The 18,863-nt window shown below is 38.1% G+C and overlaps 3 protein-coding genes across 3 annotated transcripts; 2 read left to right on the top strand and 1 right to left on the bottom strand.

The window, feature by feature from the left end:
• Positions 1–662: 662 nt before the first annotated feature.
• On the top strand, positions 663–11,232 carry LOC114453907 (fms related receptor tyrosine kinase 3). The gene is made up of 24 exons (XM_028433889.1): positions 663–791; positions 1,094–1,170; positions 2,121–2,272; positions 2,351–2,475; positions 2,550–2,661; positions 2,742–2,881; positions 3,456–3,616; positions 3,708–3,846; positions 3,943–4,120; positions 4,204–4,304; positions 4,393–4,501; positions 5,438–5,637; positions 5,713–5,822; positions 5,903–6,035; positions 6,303–6,407; positions 6,495–6,605; positions 6,739–6,895; positions 6,981–7,087; positions 7,381–7,499; positions 7,697–7,819; positions 7,903–8,014; positions 8,098–8,197; positions 9,863–9,968; positions 10,071–11,232. Exons 1-24 carry the CDS (start codon positions 740–742, stop codon positions 10,278–10,280), a joined length of 3,039 nt encoding a protein of 1,012 aa, XP_028289690.1. The 5' UTR covers positions 663–739; the 3' UTR covers positions 10,281–11,232.
• A 1,745-nt stretch (positions 11,233–12,977) lies between these two features.
• On the top strand, positions 12,978–14,974 carry urad (ureidoimidazoline (2-oxo-4-hydroxy-4-carboxy-5-) decarboxylase). Its single transcript, XM_028433895.1, has 2 exons — positions 12,978–13,215; positions 14,344–14,974. The coding sequence occupies exons 1-2, from the start codon at positions 13,041–13,043 to the stop codon at positions 14,691–14,693; spliced, it is 525 nt and encodes a 174-aa protein (XP_028289696.1). The 5' UTR covers positions 12,978–13,040; the 3' UTR covers positions 14,694–14,974.
• A 1,245-nt stretch (positions 14,975–16,219) lies between these two features.
• Positions 16,220–18,248, bottom strand: pdx1 (pancreatic and duodenal homeobox 1). Its single transcript, XM_028433894.1, has 2 exons — positions 17,850–18,248; positions 16,220–16,678 (listed from the first exon to the last, which is right to left on the bottom strand). The coding sequence occupies exons 1-2, from the start codon at positions 18,211–18,213 to the stop codon at positions 16,305–16,307; spliced, it is 738 nt and encodes a 245-aa protein (XP_028289695.1). The 5' UTR covers positions 18,214–18,248; the 3' UTR covers positions 16,220–16,304.
• Positions 18,249–18,863: the final 615 nt, after the last annotated feature.

Here is an 18,863-nt window from a genome sequence, read left to right as displayed (position 1 = left end):
AGTCGGTGTTCCTTTGCCCTGCTGAGTCATACTGTCAGATGCACGTTCAAGTGTGTGGAGAGTTTAGAGGAGGTGCTACTTTCAAATATTGCTAGCTCTCCAACATTTTGAGCTATGACTGCAAAATTTGTCAGACAATATATGCAATTACAATTCCTTGAGTAGATATAAAATGTCATCCTATCTTTAAAAAAAAAAAAAAACACAAAAAAAACCAACAAGTGGGTCCAAGTTTTTGCATCCTCTCACAATGAGCTTATAATCTTCCCAATATAAGCCCTGAACATCCAAATAGTAACACATCAACTCACAAAGACAGATTGTTGTACACACATTTCCTCTTTTGGTCACTTTTAATAGGCTTGAGTTACTTTTACATGCATGTTCTGTACAGAAGGAAACATGACTTACCAGAATTAGTCAAATACAAACTATTACAGCATTCTGTTATTTATACTACACAACATGTTGACTCGTAATCATAAAAACTAGATGAAAATTTTCATGATTATTTTTGAATTAAAAAATCTAAGCGGTTGCATATTGTTACTATGTAGTGAAGTAATTCTTTAAATCATACAGGCTATCTATTTTAAGAGAACCCCCAGTTTCACTGATTGGGTGTGGCTGACAGCATCTATACAGGCAGTTGTACTTCCTCTCTTACTAAAGTAAACTACTGACACTCATCCTGTCACATTAACATTCTGCCCTGACAAAGAGTAGGTACGATAATGTGATGCCCAGCAGAGAAAAAGGGTCAGGGCACACGCAAAGAAATATGATTTCTGGTAAGTCTGTTCTAATCTGTAGTGAGCTGACTGGGCCAAAACTAAATTAAGATAACATGAGAGTATTGTATTTTATTTGTGACGAGGACCTAAATTTTTTGTTTTATGTAGCTAGTAGTAGTATTGTGGTTATATTTACAAGTTATTTCTGTACATATTTTGAATCATGAGGAAAATGCAAGGAAATACTTATTATACTGTATTATTTAGAGTTTTCTTACTTTTTATTTGTTTGTTGCTATTTGCATTTTCTTACAAATAAAGAATTTTACATATTTTTGTATGCATTTCTTATCTTCAAGCTGTTCTCCTGCTGTGTGCTGTCAGAGTGCTCCGCTCTGATGGTGCTCAGAGTCCAACTTGCGTACCCAGTGAAGAGGTAAGTGCACCAGTGCAATTTATCACTCCTGCTTTTCACTGCAAGAAAAGCACATTTTGTCATCAGCGTCAATAGAGACTGTATTTACCATAACAGACAGTAACAATCTTTGATGTTTTTTAGCCTTAAGATGGCAGTTTTGGAGACAACTGAAAGGCTTTTGGAATTTACTGCTTAAAAAAAAAAAACAGAAATATGTATTTCAAAACAAGTAGAAAAACAGATGGTGTGACACACAAAGGAAACTTAGATCAAACATGGTTTCATGTTTTGAAATGTGTAAGCTTTAGTCATTCCACTCATTTCCAAAATGGTTGGGTCTACGATCTGTCACAAACTTAATTCTTGCACATATTGAAAAGGGGGGAAAAGCATTGTAGAAATCTTGATAATTAACAATGTTGTGGTCTGTGGCTCACAGAAAGTTGAAGTTTTTTTTTTTTTTTGGAGTTTCCTCCTGTTATTTTTGAAAGCAACTTTGAATTAATTCAATCGAGCAGTATGTATACAGTACTTCTCATATCTATGCAATATTTCACAAAGTCATTTATATAGAAATAAAAACATTTATAAACTATGAAGTTTGTGCGGTTTTCAGTCCTTTTTTTAGTTTTAGGAACAACAGAAGTTCATTAACTCAACACCCACTCCTTCTAAGTTCCGCGCTCCTCACACAATCCAAACTCATGTATGTCAGTTTGACTGGACTCGCACTAGTCTCTGGTAGCCTGTTTTTCTGTTGGTCTGTTGGAGTGACGACTTTCCCAGAGTGTATCCAGTTTTAGGCATCGCCACCCGACCAGAACATTAATTTATGGAGATTTTTATATATTTTTTTAAAGTGGAAAAAGTGAAGTTTTTGTGACTAAATGTACATAATTCAACTGTTTTCCTACTCCTGTACAACTTGTAGATTCACAACTGAGAAAATGAATCTATGCAACTTTCAGGTGGCGTGCTTTGTGCTAGCGGACCATCTGAACGAATCCGAGGCTGTTAGTATTGAGTCATTATCAGGTAAGAAGCTCAAAGTGTCCCTTGAAGGCCTCCATGGATTATCTGTCTGTCACTGGATCAAAAGGGAGGATGCAGCGTCACCAACGTATGTAAAGGTCTAATTTTGTGTATAGCATTGTTTATGTACACATTAAATACTTTGTACACCTCTGACCTCACCCAGGAGCGTAAAACAGTTCATGCTCACATCACCGCTCACTGAGGCAGATTCAGGGCAGTACAAGTTGACCTGTGGAACCACAAACGACAGCAGGTCATGGCTGGTGGACCTACGAGTCGTTCCAATAAGTGAGTAGGTGTTTAACAGTGTGTCCTCTGTACATTGTGGTAAAAGAACTGTTGCTATTTACGTGCATCAACAGGGCGTCCCACCAAACCACAGCTGATGCTTGACCGACTGAATGAGAAGAACAGCTCACCCTATTTCACCTGCATCACTGAGGGAAACCCAAATGCCACCATGAAATGGATTGGGTAGGACTGTGGCTCAAATATATATTGTATGAGCATAATAACACAATATGTTAATAATAGTATCTTTTTTTAAAAAACAGAGGAAAAAAAGAAATAAATCTTCCATCAAAGAGTGCACGAGTGGAAAACTCGATATCCAGTACGAAATTTTATGATAACAGAATCATGTGCTGTGTGACAAATCCTGAAGGACAAGAGTGCTCCCAACTGTATGACTACGGTAAACATATATTATAATAGATGCATGGTGAATTAACTTCCTGTCTAGCACCTCAGAATGGCCCTTGTGTTTCAAAATCTTCACACCTATAGAAATAAAACAGAAGCAGTTTGTTGCGAGTGCAGTTCAGACATGGGCAACTGGCGGCTCGGGGGCCATATTCGGCCCTCAGCCTAATTTTGTGCGGCCCTCAAAGTAAACGCACAAAATGACAAAAAAAAAAAATACACAAAACGGTAGAAATACACCGAATGACTCCCAAAATACAAGAAATGACAGAGAAATTCTTAAAAGGACAACAAAAAATATATAAAATACACAAAATGACCACAATTGTGCACAGAAAACACTGAAAAATATGAAATGACAACAAAATATGGTGACTTCACAAGCACACAAAACAACCAAAATAATTCAAAACAACAACAAAAACATGTAAAACCAGAGAAAGTATACTAAATTACTCCGAATGCTTACATGATTGTTGATAGTGTGGCCCTCAGATTAGACAGTCATGTTCTTGTGATAAAAGTTGCCCAATATCTGGTGTAGTTCATTCATGTGTCTGTTACAGAGATCAGTAATACAAAAAGGGAGGAGGTTTCCAATGTGAACCTGAGCCCCGGTCAGTCCTTAGTGCTTCGCTGCAGAATACGGCAATACACAGGGGAGTGTCCAGTGTGGAAGATTGGAGGCCAAATACTGAATGGCAGCATATGTGGAACTGAGGAAGAGGTGAAATCATCCTAGTTTTAAATGTCAAACCATCACAATTACACTTATATTCTTCATTTAACCTATTTTTTATACTGTTTTATTCTTGCAGATTTGCGTGAAAAATGACACGCACATGATGAATCGAATGGCTTATCTGTTCATTCGATCTGTCCGTGTGGAGCACAGCGGCACATACACCTGCAGAGACCCAAACAATCAAAATAAGTCTGTTTACGTTAATGTCCATAGTGAGTAAAGCTCATTTAGTGAAGCTTATTCATCACTTGTTATCACCACTGACTGACCTTTTGTGGCGCTGACTGATTGTCCATGGGTTTCTTCAGCTGAAGGTTTCCTCTCAGCTAATCTGCACGACAGCTTGGTCACATCAGTTGAGGCCAGGTCCCATACCTGTTTGAACGCCAGCATCTCCTATCATCCTGTCCTCCAACACTGCTCATGGGAGGCTCCTGATAAACATAGGAACAAATGTGTCACAGATGAACATGTTACAATGCACAGGTCAGTGTCAGTGTCAGTAGTGGACTCAAAAGAGCTGCAAAAAGCTTTAATGACCAGGGTCATGGTTAACTCTGTTCTCTTAGGAACGTGAGGCTGTGTGAGTCGCTCACATCAGGGGAATACAAATTACACCTAATGGCAGGAGGTTACATTGTAACAAAGACGGTGTCCGTTTGCATCGTAGGTGAGTTAACATGAGCTCTGTAGGGTTTTAATTTGGAAACCCAAGTTCAAATTTTAAGTTTCACAGTTGTTCTATTTTTCTACTTCAGACAAACCGAAATTTGAAGTTAATTTTTTGGGAGATAGAATCAACGTTGAGACCACCACTCATGTTCCAGCCAATTACACCTGGTTGTTTTGTTCTGCAGCCAATCACAGGTAAGATTGCTTTAACCACTGCTCAGCTCAGAGGTTATTGTTACCTTTGCTACCAACTTATCTACTTTATTCAATTCAATTCAACTTTATTTATATAGCGCAATTTACAACAAGTCATCTCAAAGCACTGTATTTTGCACTTTATTGGTATATTTTGCAAATTTTCAGATCCATGATGCAACCTAAATGACTAAAGGTCTGTTCAAAAAAGGTAATAAGTTACAAAAACACAATTGATTTAACTGACATAGACTTAATAATTCTATTGTTCTCAAATCAATGTTTCAAAATAGTTCAACTTAGTATAACGGCAAGTCAACTTAAGAGTTTTCAGTTTTTCTAACTGAATAATTTGTATAACCCAAAAGTAAAATATCATCTTTTTACCTCCTTGAGCTTTGAGGCTGCAACGAGGAGTATTTAAGGTAAAGGGCTTTGCTCAAGTGCCCAGAGTGACACAAATTTACAATTATAAGTGAATCTATACATGAAATGCAACATATTTTTAGATATATTCTAGAGAAGGTGGCGACGTTATTGATGTCAGACGCACAGCATCACGCGAAACCTAAATGATCCAAATTCACTCAAATGAGAAAAGCAGGTTGTAGACATGCCTTTACTAAAGCAGAAATCTAAATAAACTGCACTCAGAACTTTAAGGTAATTCAACAACTGCTGAAATAAAAAAAATGTTAGAGTGAAATGAAAACATAAATTCCTCTGATGGCTGTTTTTAACCAGCAGCAGTCAGTGTGTTATGCTTTGTGCTTTCAACTGTCCATGTGCCCTGAAACCATGAGCAGAAGGAAAAACAAAATATGTTCCGTGGTGACATCTTCTCTTGTGTTGCTTTAACTTGATTAAGTTTGTTTAGTTTTCTTTTTTTTTACCCTGTCCAACACATTGTCTTGATAACTATGTGCCTCACTGCAGCAGTGATACAGTCTCCGAGTGGATGAAGGTGCCAAACTCCAATCAGTCCGACACTGACTTTCTTTGCAACAAGACGATCAAGAGCTCCATCGACAGAAATCTAGTCAATGAACAGAAAATCAAGTTTTGCCTGACAAACTCAGTCGGATCCTGGTGCAGTGACTGCATATCGGTCCCAATTTCCTCCCAACGTTCCAGAGGTATGCTTCAATTAAAGTAAATTCAATTCAATGCTCAACTTTAAAGCTGCTGTGCACATATTTCTGTTTTTTTAGGTGATCCACCTTTTGATGACAGCACAGGGTGGCTCAAGGTGGGCTGTATAGTCTTGATCCTTGCTTTAACGGGCGTCACTCTACTGCTGGTCCACTCACTCAGAAAGAGGGTAAACAAAAAGAATCTAAAATAAATAACAATAACATAAAATTAAAAAAATTGAGGCAAACTGTTTGTAATTTCCAACAGAAACCCCAGTACCAGCCTCAGATGCAGATCATCCAGATGGTTGGACCCAGTGAAAATGATTACATCTATATCAACTTCAAGGACTTTGAGTATGACCAGAAATGGGAATTTCCCAAGGAAAACCTGGAGCTAAGTATGAATAACTAGGTTCTGCATACTGTATGAGGCATTGATGTACCATAGATTAAAAACAAGAAGTAAAATATTGATGCAATGGAAGAGAAGAATCATAATCCTTAAAAATTTCCAGATCTCAAATCCAGTTATCAATCAAGAATATCAAGAAACTTAAGGAGCCATCTATATTCAAAATAAATAGTAACTTTGTCTTTTTAAATCCATTCAACTGTGATTTTGTTTTTAAACTATAGGACAATGCATGTTTTTTTCTTCTTCTAAGGCAAAGAACTAGGCTCTGGAGCTTTTGGCATGGTGGTCCAGGCTACAGCTTATGGAATTAACCAAGCTGGAGTCTCCCAGCAGGTGGCCGTCAAGATGCTCAAAGGTCAGTCGGGTTTGTTTATTCTGTGAGGGGAAAGACACAGGCTTACTGTGGTTATGTTGGTAGCTGATGTAGTCTTCCACTCTACAGAGAAACACCAGTCAGTGGAAAAGGAGGCTCTGATGTCGGAGCTGAAGATGCTGACTCACATCGGTCATCATGCCAACATCGTGAACCTGCTTGGGGCCTGCACAACCTCAGGTTGGTTTTTCCTGCAGTCACACACAACTTAATACATGAGGATAGTAGAATGTAGGAGAATTTGGTTAGATGTTGTGATGCTATCTTATACAGTATTCAAGATAACACATCTTGTTTCCTTTTTTCCTTTTAGGACCCATATACCTGATTTTCCAGTACTGCTGTTATGGAGACCTTTTAAACTACCTGAAAACCAACAGTGAACGATACCACAAGTCTGTGACGGACGCTTTCAACAAGGACAGATTCAGCAGCCTCTTTCACAACCAGCTGCCGGGAAAAAACTTCAGGTGGGAATTCTGGACCTCATATCCACGAATGCTAATCTATTCCTTAATAAGCCTGCCTAACTACAATGTTCCACTGTTGTTTCAGTGAAAAGGATGCACCAGTGAACAATTATGTGCCCATGCACAGTGCTGCCTCCAAGGGACAGGAGGACATCGCCCTTTCTACTTGGAGTGAGATGGACTGCTACGAAGGTCAGAAACATTCAGCCTTGTCTAAAGACATTATTTAAAGACACTTGTGATGCAAAAAAAAAGAAACATTTAAAGATGTATCAAAGTTTAGCAGACAAGCAGATAGTTTACTTTTTGCCATTTCACAGTTATCTTAGAGCTTCTCCTATTCTAAATCTTAGCCTTTGGGCAGCTTGTTTCTAGAGTTCCACCAATTTAAATCAAAATGGGTGAATTGTCAGTTTATACAGATGCGATAAAACACCAAGTTGTCTAAAGTTGAACATTTGTAACTAAGTACAGTTGTCCTGCAGATCCAGAGATGAGTGAGACCGACGACCATACAGATGACCTTGAAGCACTGACCTTCAATGACCTGCTGAGCTTTGCCTTCCAAGTAGCCAAAGGCATGGAGTTCCTGTCCTCCAAAAACGTGTGTTTAACAAGTCATGCTCAACCTCAAACGTCCAAAATTCCCTTTTCAGTTTTAGTGCTTGGTTAGATCAGTAAAGACTGTATAGATTATCTTTGCTAATATAGGTTATGAATCTAAAAAGCATGTGAATAAATCACTAAAAGCACTTCACTTTGAAAAGATTTACACTAAAAGTTGGTTCTGTTTGTCTGCAGTGTATCCATCGTGACCTGGCTGCTCGAAACGTGTTGGTGACAAAAGGCCGACTTGTAAAAATTGGTGATTTTGGCCTCGCCCGAGACATTGACAACGACTCCAACTATGTTGTGAGGGGAAACGTGAGTAGGAAACCTTCACCAAGTTCACTTTTAACATTCCTATAATGTTTGTGGCTGTTTGAGTCATGTTTGCCGTGCTTTAGGTTCGTTTGCCCGTAAAGTGGATGGCACCAGAGAGCATCTTCCAGGGCATGTACACCATTAGCAGTGACGTGTGGGCTTATGGGATTCTGCTGTGGGAGATCTTTTCACTGGGTATAGCTGTCACAAACAAGCATACACTTAAATCACACACAATCAGCTTCTACATGAGGTTGATGTACCTTATTTGCTCTCAGGTGTAACTCCATACCCTGGCATGAAGGTGGATCACGCGTTTTATTCAATGATTGAAAGAGGATTCAAGATGGAGGCTCCATACTATGCTGATGAGTCTGTGTAAGTGATTTTACTCTACAACCATCATTAGGAATGTGACGATATCTCGATATTGTGATATATCGCAATATTTTTTTTGCACGATCGATTATCAATATGCTCGCGCTAAGTATCAAATTTTTTTTCAAAACCTTTTCTGCTTTTTCACTAAAATGTGAAGGTACGTCTTCACAGAAATTTTGTCACTGTTTGTTGAAGGAACCAATATTTTGTCACTTTTATTTTATCACTTTTTCAATTTGTCTTTCAGAGATATAAAATAAAAAAAAAATATTTTATCACAATCTTTTTTGAGATAATCGTGATCGTGAGCTTTGTATCGTGTATTGTATCGTATAGGGGGGGTACCCAGAGGTTCCCACCCCTAACCATCATAATAACCCAGTGAATACTTTAAGCATCTAAAGTTGTGACCTTAACAACGCACAGCAATGTACCAGGATTACAAACAGATGGGTGATACAAAAGCACAAGCTAAATGTGGCTAATTTTCTTACCATATACACATCAAACTTTTTTGTTTTCTTTATACCTTTCTTTCAATGGTCTGTAGTCTTAATGTGTGCTCTATGACCGCCCCCTAGTGGTTTGTGGGGGAAATAGTGATTGCAATGATGTATGCAACTGCTTCTAAAACTGTTTTCCAAAACCTAAAACCCTAAAATAAGAGTCTTGCAATTGTTCTTGGCTTAAAGTTGGAGCACAAATAATCAGACTAACGCGCACTGATATTTAAATTGATCAGATTTGCATTTCCATTTTATTATCGAGGATTCACACCTGCATTTCAATAAAAACCCATTTTTCTTTAAATACGTTGACGTTTTCAGCTCTCGGTTATGTTTAAATAGGATCAAATCTTCTTATAAGATTATTTGAAAACACCTCTTCCCATTAGTTTTTTCCGATTAAAAAAAAAAATGTAATTAATCTGAGCCATTGTAATTAAATTACAATATTTGACATGAGAAGCAACATTTCTTCATTTAAATGGAATACAATATAATAATATTGTGTTAAAATATGCAATATGAATAAAGAATACTATGGTTGCATTATTCACAAAGCACAAACTTAAATGTAAGTAAGCTATATTCATGCTTTCTCCTGATTTTGTATTTATTTTTTGGTAAACTTTAACACAAATTTGTTTTAGTGTATTGAAATAAAAAAATTTAAAAAAAAAAAAGAGTTTAAAGAAACTTCATACAGTACATTCCTGAAAAGTGGAAACTGAACAATGCAATAATAGTTAGAATATCTGTGGCATGAAATAAATAAACCCACTGATGAAGCTGATGAATTTTGTTTTAAATTGTCTTTCTAGTAGGCTACATGAACTGAAAAAAGGAAACAACCAAGCTATCAGTGAGTCTGCTAATCCACTTATTCAATAGCTATAAATATGTCATATTTATAGCTCAAACGTGAGAGCCATTTAATTATAGAATTAGATATGTTAGTTGGGAAAAACTATATTGGCTACAATCTAACATATTTACTTAAATAAATACATAGTGTATCTTCTAAAGACTTCACTAAAAGTTGTACATTCCTTTTAAAAGTGGAAGATTTGCTCTTTGAAACCAAATCTTGACATCCAGATTTAACAGGTAACCCTAACCCTATCTGTTTCCTCTCCTGTTCTAATGCTTCCTCTGTCAGGTATGAGATTATGTGTAAATGCTGGGCTCTGGATCCCGCCCATCGTCCATCTTTCTCCAAGCTGGTGTCCTTCATGTGTGACCAGCTGATTGACAGAGAGGAGAAGGTAACAATGGAACATCCACTTATACATGGCAGATCAACACAGAACTGTTTTCCAGGTTCACTTTCTTCTCTGCTATAACCGTTTTTTCTTCTTCTTTTTAAGCTCTATCACACCACGCTGGACCAAACGTCCACTGACTACAAGAACACATCGGCCATTCTGGATGTTTGCGCTTTGACAAACCTCAATAAAACCAACACTCCACTGGGCAACGAATACAGTCCCATCCCTCTGTCTGAGACCAACAAAGCAGAAGGATCAGACACTGTGGAAGCTGAGGAGAAGCTGCTGAAGCCATGTGATGCAGACTGAGCAGTTAGCACGGACAACATCTGTCTTCATATTTACCCAGAATGTATTTGACGACAGCCAACATTTGTACACATTGACTAAAACTTTCCAAAATGGGTATATTTTGCTTTATCGTTTTGTTTGCTTTATTTTAATTTTGTGAATTTTATATTCAATGGTTGAAGTGTTATAACTTGTTTATCAATTTTATTGATGTCTAGTAATGGAATGGTACCAATATTTTCCTGTAAACTGAAACAAATAATCACTGCTTAATGATTTAATTATTTCATATGTAACACATTTTAACATTAAGGTTTTTCAGACTGTTTTTCAACCTGTAAATGTGTTTTTTTTTTTTTTGTTTGTTTGGTTTTTTTTTTTAATCACTGCTTGTTTATCTAGCATTAACACATTTGCATAAATGTTTGCCCATGAAATGTAATGTACTCCATAAGTCAATAACATTGTGTGGATGGTGAAGTCTGTATATTCATAAATAATTTCAACATTTACACCAAACACAGGAAAGAATGCATGAACGTATGGATTGTATAGTTTGCATTAGATGTGCTTATAGAAAAACAAATAAATCCCACAAAGATGTGAAAATAAAACAATAGTGGTATGTTTTTACAGGCCAATTTAACTGCATAAGTGCAGGTGATGTATCAACTTCCCACATAGATATTACATTTAGTCCCATTGTAAAATTAGCCACTGATTGAAAAAAATTAGTTGGTTTTAGAGAATTTCTGTCATTTTTTAACCGGTATGCTGTATTATACACTTGTAGTTTTTATCATCATCCCTTTGTTTGCTTAGCCTGAGTCTAGCTATCAGGGCAGTTGAAAACTATGATGAAAATATTATCTGACAAAGTTAAAAGTGTATATTAAGGAGGATCAGTGCCTTGCATGGTATGGAGATAGATGTATGTCTTTATTGTTCAATAAAAAACTATTAAAAGTTACCTCTTTTCCTTTTTGTACATCCATCCATTTTTAGACCCACTAGTTCCTCTTTATTTTCTTTAATCAAAAATATTATTTTATTTGAAGTGAAGTTTTTTGATTGAATTTGTCAGGGTTAAATAATAAAGACAAACATGTCTTGCCCATATTATGCCTCAAATACAAAAAACAGTACTTCAATCTAAAAAAGAATAATTTCCCATCAAGAAACATGGTATTCAAATTTAATTTCTTTGTGGGTGTCAAATATTTATTTGCATTTGAACGCTTTTTTTTTTTAAAGAATGAATGAATGACTGAATAGCTTTTTTATTTGTCATTGCACATGTAACAGAGCAACAACAACAACAATTCCCTAGTAAAGTAGAAAAACTAGGGATAAAACCTCTCATGAGTAAACATTCATTAAGCAAAACAAGAAGAACACAGTCACAATAACGTATAGCACGTGGGCGAGTGTGGGTAGGTGGTGGGGTGTAGGGGACGGATGCAAAGTGGGGGAGGGGATATCCAGCCGCTGGGGGATGCGGGCATGCTGCCACTGGGCGCTCTTCCACAGACACCTTCCCTGAGCTGGAGGTTGAGGGGGGGGGCGGGTGGAGTGCCAAAGAAGAGAAGGCGAAGACTCAATAAACTTTGCTCTCCTCTGATACAGTCAGATGTTATGGTTCAGAAGACGAGAGTTCAGCTGGGAGTAGGGCATTGGGAGGGCGAGGAAAGAGACTCAGATCTGTAAACATCATGGTGAAATTGGACACATCCTTGAGCTGGCGTGTTGGGGGAGGCCAATCGGTGATAATGAATTGTTTTCGTCACATGTTAGCATTCTTTCCAGTAGCCTCGAAAGTCTCTAGTCACAGTAAATCCAATGTGGAATCAATTGGCCGAGACATCCTCTCCATTCTTTCCAAGATCAATTCAATTGCGTTCAAATGTTCCAAAGCAGCATCTAGCTCACTTTTGAGTTCGTTCATCATTATAGTCTGGGAGTTCAGTGTCCTGTGCAAACGTTCAGTGATGAGTGTCAGTCTTCCCAAAACGGCTGCCAACATAATACAGACTTTACGATAGATCAGATAGCCGCCAGATCCAATTAGCAGCATCCCTGCTACCATGATTCCAATCATGTAGATATCTTTGACGTCCTCAACGGAGAGTAAAGACAGACAGAAGACCTTCCAGGAATCCCAGGAATCCATCGTGTATCCAGCTGGAAATGTTCCATCAGGGCACGCAGGCTCACCTCGGCCTGATCTTTTCGTTGAAAAGATCTGATCAATAGCATTCAGTGACCAGCTGACCAATTCCATAGTTTTAGTTTGGGATGAATACGGAGAGAGTCTCCTAATAGCTTCACAGACAGCAGACCAAACAAGCAGGCAGCTGGCAGCAAGGGCAGATAAGGAGGATGAGAGCGTGAGAAGACAAAAAAATGTGACGGCCTTCACGAAGAAGTAGAATAGAAAAAAAAAGTTGTTTTGTGGGTTTTTTTGGATTAAAGTGAAGTTTTTTCTAATTGAAAACTTTTCATAAAAGCAACTTTTAGTTGTTTAATAATAATGACACAAATCTGCCTCCATAGACCACAGCATAGCAGCTCTGTCACCAAGTGTCAATGAATAAACAACACGTCAATGAGGACTACTCCTGTGTTGCTTAGTATACACTAGATGGCGCCAGAGATCCCTCAGTAAGACTTGTGTGATTTCATCAGCTGTCTGTCAGTGTCCTGTGGGGCGTTCACCTGTCTGTACCTTTGTGTCAGAAGTTCCTAAAACTTCCTTCTGATGCGTTCTCTCACAGAGCCATGGACATCAGTGCTGTTAACGCTCTTCCTTATGAGGATTTTGTGAATATGTTTGGGAACGTAGTGGAGAGATGTCCTATTGTAGCAGCTGCTGTGTGGTCGAGGAGACCCTTTGAGAACTTTAAAGCTGTGGAAACCGCGATCCATGAGTTCATTGATGAGCTCCCTGAGTCAGGTAACACAAACTCATTGAATGGTGTATTTAGAAGTGATTGAGGATGCAGGTGCGTCGCACCCATGGGGGATGGATTGGGGGGGGGATGGATTGGGGGGAGGGGGGGTGGATTGGTCACTTTTTACAGAGGGAGTCATTGTTGAAAACGTATTGGTCCAGTTTGATTTAATGGTGATGAAGCCAATAACAGACATTTGACATCTACAATATTAACTGATAACCAAAGCAAAAAAACAGCGATGAGTAAGAATAGTGACAAAAAAAGGGCCCAAAAATGGCAAAAAAAAAAAAAAAAAGCGAAAATTTGCTAAAATTGGCCAAAAACAGTCAAGAGTTGAAAAAAGAAAAGAAAGACCAAAAAAAGAAGAAACAGGTGGTATGTAATGGCAAAATGTGGCAAACAATAGTGAAAAAGGGCAAACATGTGGGACAGAGGCAAAATGTAGGGAAAATAGTAAACAAGTGTTATTTATTGGGCAAAGGTAGCTTATTTGGATGAAGAGTGGCACACACAAAAAGTATCAATGGATAAAAGTGTCAAAAAGAACTTGCAAAAATTGACAAAAATTAGGAAAAAATTGTTTTATTGGCAAAAGGACGCTAAAATCTGTTTTAAAAAAACAAAACAAACAAAACAAACAAAACAAAACAAAAAAAGCATGTAAAATCTTTTGGAAAAGGGGGGGGGGGGGGGGGGATGGGGCAGAGGAAGTTGCAAAATGGCCAAAGAAAAAGGTAAATAAAAAAAAAAAAAGGAGTTAGAATGTTTCCTTCATTTAAAGTTTTCTGGGGGTTTAATAATTCAAATTAAGACATAAAGAGCCACGTTGAGCATCACTGACTTAATAGCTTTATCATGGATTTAGTGAATTAATTTAATAGAATACATTTAGAGTTGACGGTTGCTCTACGCTAGAACAATAATGGCTGCTCCTGTGAGAATGTAAACATTACGCTCGCGCACTTCCGGTACAGCATTAATTAGTGTGTGTGTGTGTGTGTGTGTGTGTGTGTGTGTGTGTGTGTGTGTGTGTGTGTGTGTGTGTGTGTGTGTGTGTGCGTGCGTGCGTGCGTGCGTGCGTGTGTGCGTGCGTGCGTGTGTGTGTGTGTGTGTGTGTGTATTTACAGGTAAGGAGGGGATCCTCAGGTGTCACCCAGACCTGGCGGGCAGGGACCTCCACAGTGGCACCCTGACCAGGGAGTCACAGGAGGAGCAGGCGCGCGCCGGGATGCACGCGCTCACCTCGGCGGAAGCCTCGCGCTTGGCTCAGCTCAACCGGGACTACAAGGAACGCTTCGGCTTCCCGTTCGTCATCTGCGCCCGAATGAGCGACAAGGAGACGATCCTGCTCCGGCTGACCGAGCGCAGTCAGCACGAGCCCCACGTGGAGAGGTCACGCGGCATCGAGGAAGTGAAGAAGATCTGTCACCTCCGTCTGCAGGGTCTGCTGCGCACTGATGCTGCCAACAAACTGTGAAGGAGGAGGAGGACATGTCGGATACTAGTTCTACATCTGCAGGTCAAAGACATGTGACCTTTTTCCTCATTTGGTTTGTGACAAGCGGGAAAACTGGAATATTGTGATTGGAGTGAGTTTTGGAAGTGAAGTGAAGTCTGGAGTCCTCACAAAATGATTCCAATAGTATTATAATTTATTTACTGAAAACTTCTATCTGATCTGATTCAAAATCATATACAGTTACTCAAGTCAGTTTTTGTATATGGCCTTTTGTGGATGGATTGAATATAGTGACAACTCAGGACAATTGTTTTTTTAATGTGATGGATGTTTTAACGTTTCAATAAACTACCAGCTGTGATTTATTCATGAAACAATAAAACAGTGTTTTTCAACCTAGGGATTGGGACTGGGCTCACCTGAAATGTCTAGTAATTCATAAAATACATATATATATATATATATTTGAATGATCCTTTTTAAAATTACAACACTATGTATTCTACACTTTCCTTTTGTCAAATATAAATGTAGTTCTTCAAATTTGACTTAAAATGCAGCCAAAAACAATTTAAAAAATTGAGCTGGCACAACTTGTCACTAATCCTGAATGGCTACTGTGTATTTGTAATACAGTATAACAAACATGATCAAGAACGAATTCTGGAACTTTAGGGTTGCCAGAAATTCTTCATACCAAAATGGAGTTGCAATCCAAAAAAAAAAAAAAAAAAGTTGGGAACCACTACAATAAAAGATTTTTTTCTGATTAAAGTTTCTAAAAAAGCATCCATGAGACCTCTCAAGAAATGTAATCAACTCATTGCTTAAACAGTAATGCAGTGCTTGTATCATTCCAAGTGTGTATTATTATTATTTTTTTTACAAACCTCTGAGCGTATTTGTCAGAACTGGACAAACATTCACTTTAGACGCATAAGAATTCTAAAAACTCACAAGTAACCAAATATCCCATTACTGCAGTGACATCTTCCATCTATTAGTCCTGCATTTATTAATGTAGATTTCCCTGTGGGGAAAAACCTTGATAATCCAGGTATGCAGAGGACACAGTAAGATAAGAGCACTTTTATATACTTAAAAATCAAAACCTGCACAGGAAGAATAGACAACAGATATGCCATAATATCACATGTTACATAAATGGTCCAGTTTCCTAAAACTTGCATCTCATTTACAGTTTTTGAATGGTAAAAGTGATTTAAGTTAAGGGCCGATACGAGTACAGAAAGAGAAGAAATACACGATAATACTCACATTGTGAGCACACAATACAGACTTTGTCTTGCATGTAAAAATCTTTACACAGTGAAAGACTTAAAAGAAAAAGTTCCCTATAGGTTGAATATACAAAAATAATTTAGTGATGCAGAACGAGGAAAAGTCCATTTAGGATGAAAGTCCAGTGACTTCTTCAATTCTGACAGCGTTCTAAACTATAAGAACCATCTCGCACCTTCAGGAGAAACCTTTTTCATCTGGGAATGTCGATACCTCCTTAACATCAGGATATGAAGTTCATTTCTATACCAACTGTCCATCCAGATGTTGAGAAATGAATCCTAAAATGTCACATTATGGTTCCAGACTGAAGTTTCTCCTGGAAACCTATGCAGGTTCTTTGGGTGCAGAGATAGTGTGGCCCCTCAGCGGGGACACGGGAGGCGTGTTGGTGTGAGGTCCGTTGGAGGTCACCCCTGCAGCGTCTCCCTGATCCCCAGATGTGATGGAGGAGTCCTGGTCTGGGTCTGCTCCCCTGGCCCTCCGTCGGTCCTCCTCTTTCTTCCACTTCATGCGCCGGTTCTGGAACCAGATCTTAATGTGGCGCTCGGTCAGGCTGAGGGTCAGCGCCAGCTCCACGCGGCGTGGACGTGAGATGTAGCGGTTGAACAGGAACTCCTTCTCAAGCTCCAGCAGCTGTGCACGTGTGTAGGCAGTCCTCGTGCGCTTGTTCTCCTCCGTCTCTGCCATCATGTAGGGCCCTGAAAGCAGACAGTAAGAGAGAGAAATGTCTAGAACTGTTGGTTCTGATGTCGTCTTATTGATTCATGCATGTTAAACTTTTTACAAGTCCCAATCTTTGAGGGTGTAAAATACATAAATAATCATCTGTCATTAAATAGTAAAATACTTACAAAATTTCGGTTTGTCTATAAAGACAATTATTTTGAAGGGTTTTTATTTTGACCAAATGCTGCTTTATCTCTTTGTCCATGTGGTGAGAAACACCATGGATCAGATGAAAACAATCCAAAAGTAAAGTTTCATAATTGCTTTGATTCTATAAATTCAGTTATTCCTTTCACACAAACAAAAAGAAACCGATCATAACACTGAACAAAAAGTTTGTTTAAGTATCTGAAGCCTTGTAAGACTACATTAAATTATGTTGTGGTTTATATACATTTTTAAAAATCTGATGTAAAAACAATAATAAAAAAACAAAAAAACACTTTCAATTATAAAAAGCAAGACTTCACACGTATCGAAAAGGACTTGTGACTTTTCGGAGGAAAGATTTAAATAGGATTATGTCAACAGAATAAAACCAGGTCATAATAGAATAAATACAGTGACTTAAATACACTTGGAGTTATTTGTGAAAATCCAAAAAAATAATAATAAATAAAAAAACTGGTTCATTATATTTATCCTTTTATTTCAAGTATGTTTTAAAGCATTCACCTGTTGTGTTATTACAAATATTAATCTAATTTCCAAAAAAACATAAAATACAATAAAGTAGGAAAAACACATCACTGAACAGAAAGGAACATTAAAATTAATTCTGACAGTGAGTCTTTTTAGTATTTTTTTTTTTTTTTTTTCAAAACAATCACATGATTAAACTGAAGATGAATTAATAGCATCTCTGTTTCTAGATCATGTAAAAGGAGATAGATGATATTATCACGAATAATAATTTAATGCGAGGCAGAAACGAATACATGTAAATCATTCAAATCCTTTTTGGACATAGCATTTGTTTTAAAAAGCCACTGTGTGTCTAATGACTAAAACTCATTAAAATAAAACAGCACCACTGGAAGTTCAAACAGCTGGAAAAAGGTTTACTATTAAGGTTATTGTTCATTTAATTTAAATAGATGAAAAAATAAAGTGGCATCTGTTTTTTCACAGATGTGTGTGTACCTGTCCATTGTGTTTTCCAGGTGTGTGAGTGGGACTTGGTGGTCTTCATCCAGGGGAAGGGCAGCTGATATCTGCCCTGATCCTCAACATATGAAGGCTGGAGAGGCTGCTGCTGGAGGATCTGCGTGTGGCGGAGCTGGGGACCTCCGGGATCCTCCCGCATATTGTGCAGGCTGTACCCAGGGGCCACTTCAGGTAGACCGGTCTGCTCCAGGGCTCCCATGGACGGGGTGAAGACTGAGTGAACCTGCCTGGTCATGTAAAGGCATGGCGGCGGGCTGTGGCGGTAATCCTCGCTCTGTGTTATCTGGTAGGAGCAGGAGTCTTTGAACACCTGAGAGGGGTAGAAGCTCTCCCGGTCCATGGCTGAGGCCTGCCCCGGTGAGCACCTGCTGCACCACTGCCTGACTCAGGGAGACTGGAGGGCACCTGAGCCTGCACGCAGGTGTGTCTCCATGCTGTCACGTGACTCTGCAGCTCTCCAACCATTGGTCCCTGTTTTCTCAAACTCTGCTTTACAGTTTCCAGGATATTCTGCAGTTTGTTGAGTTTATCCTTCTAAAGTAACAAAATAAACAAAATAAACTAGGAAAAGTTAAAAAATTTAAAAAAATCTAAGTCACAATTATGACTTAGCATCTCATACCTATGAGATAATATCTCATAATTATAACTTAGTATCTTGTAATTATGACTTAGTATCTCATAACTATGAGATATTATCTCATAATTATAACTTAGTATCTCATAGTATCTCATAATTATAACTTAGTGTCTCATAACTATGAGATATTATCTCATAATTATATGTATCTCATAATTATGACTTAGTATCGCAAAACTATGAGATAGTATCTGATAATTATGACTTAGTATCTCGTAATTATGACTTACTATCTCATAATTATGACTTAGCATCTCATAATTATAAGCATATATAAGCATTTGCTGCAGTCTACCGACACTGACTGTTACCATTCAATGACACTTTCAATGACTGTTTATTAAGTTCTT

The sequence above is a fragment of the Gouania willdenowi genome, chromosome 20, assembly GCF_900634775.1.
Source record: "Gouania willdenowi chromosome 20, fGouWil2.1, whole genome shotgun sequence".
Taxonomy (NCBI): domain Eukaryota; kingdom Metazoa; phylum Chordata; class Actinopteri; order Blenniiformes; family Gobiesocidae; genus Gouania; species Gouania willdenowi.
Note: the sequence above shows the minus strand (reverse complement) of the source record. Positions and strands in the feature narration are given on the sequence as shown.

Bases quoted from the DNA above. Each gene is read 5' to 3' on its own strand.
- LOC114453907 (XM_028433889.1), top strand. From the start codon at position 740: ATGCCCAGCAGAGAAAAAGGGTCAGGGCACACGCAAAGAAATATGATT. The intron at 3,847-3,942 runs GTGAGTAAAGCT...GGGTTTCTTCAG, and splicing joins TGTTTACGTTAATGTCCATA to CTGAAGGTTTCCTCTCAGCT. The intron at 6,896-6,980 runs GTGGGAATTCTG...CTGTTGTTTCAG, and splicing joins CTGCCGGGAAAAAACTTCAG to TGAAAAGGATGCACCAGTGA.
- urad (XM_028433895.1), top strand. From the start codon at position 13,041: ATGGACATCAGTGCTGTTAACGCTCTTCCTTATGAGGATTTTGTGAAT. The intron at 13,216-14,343 runs GTAACACAAACT...GTGTATTTACAG, and splicing joins TGATGAGCTCCCTGAGTCAG to GTAAGGAGGGGATCCTCAGG.
- pdx1 (XM_028433894.1), bottom strand. From the start codon at position 18,213: ATGGACCGGGAGAGCTTCTACCCCTCTCAGGTGTTCAAAGACTCCTGC. The intron at 16,679-17,849 runs GTACACACACAT...GTCTGCTTTCAG, and splicing joins CTGGAAAACACAATGGACAG to GGCCCTACATGATGGCAGAG.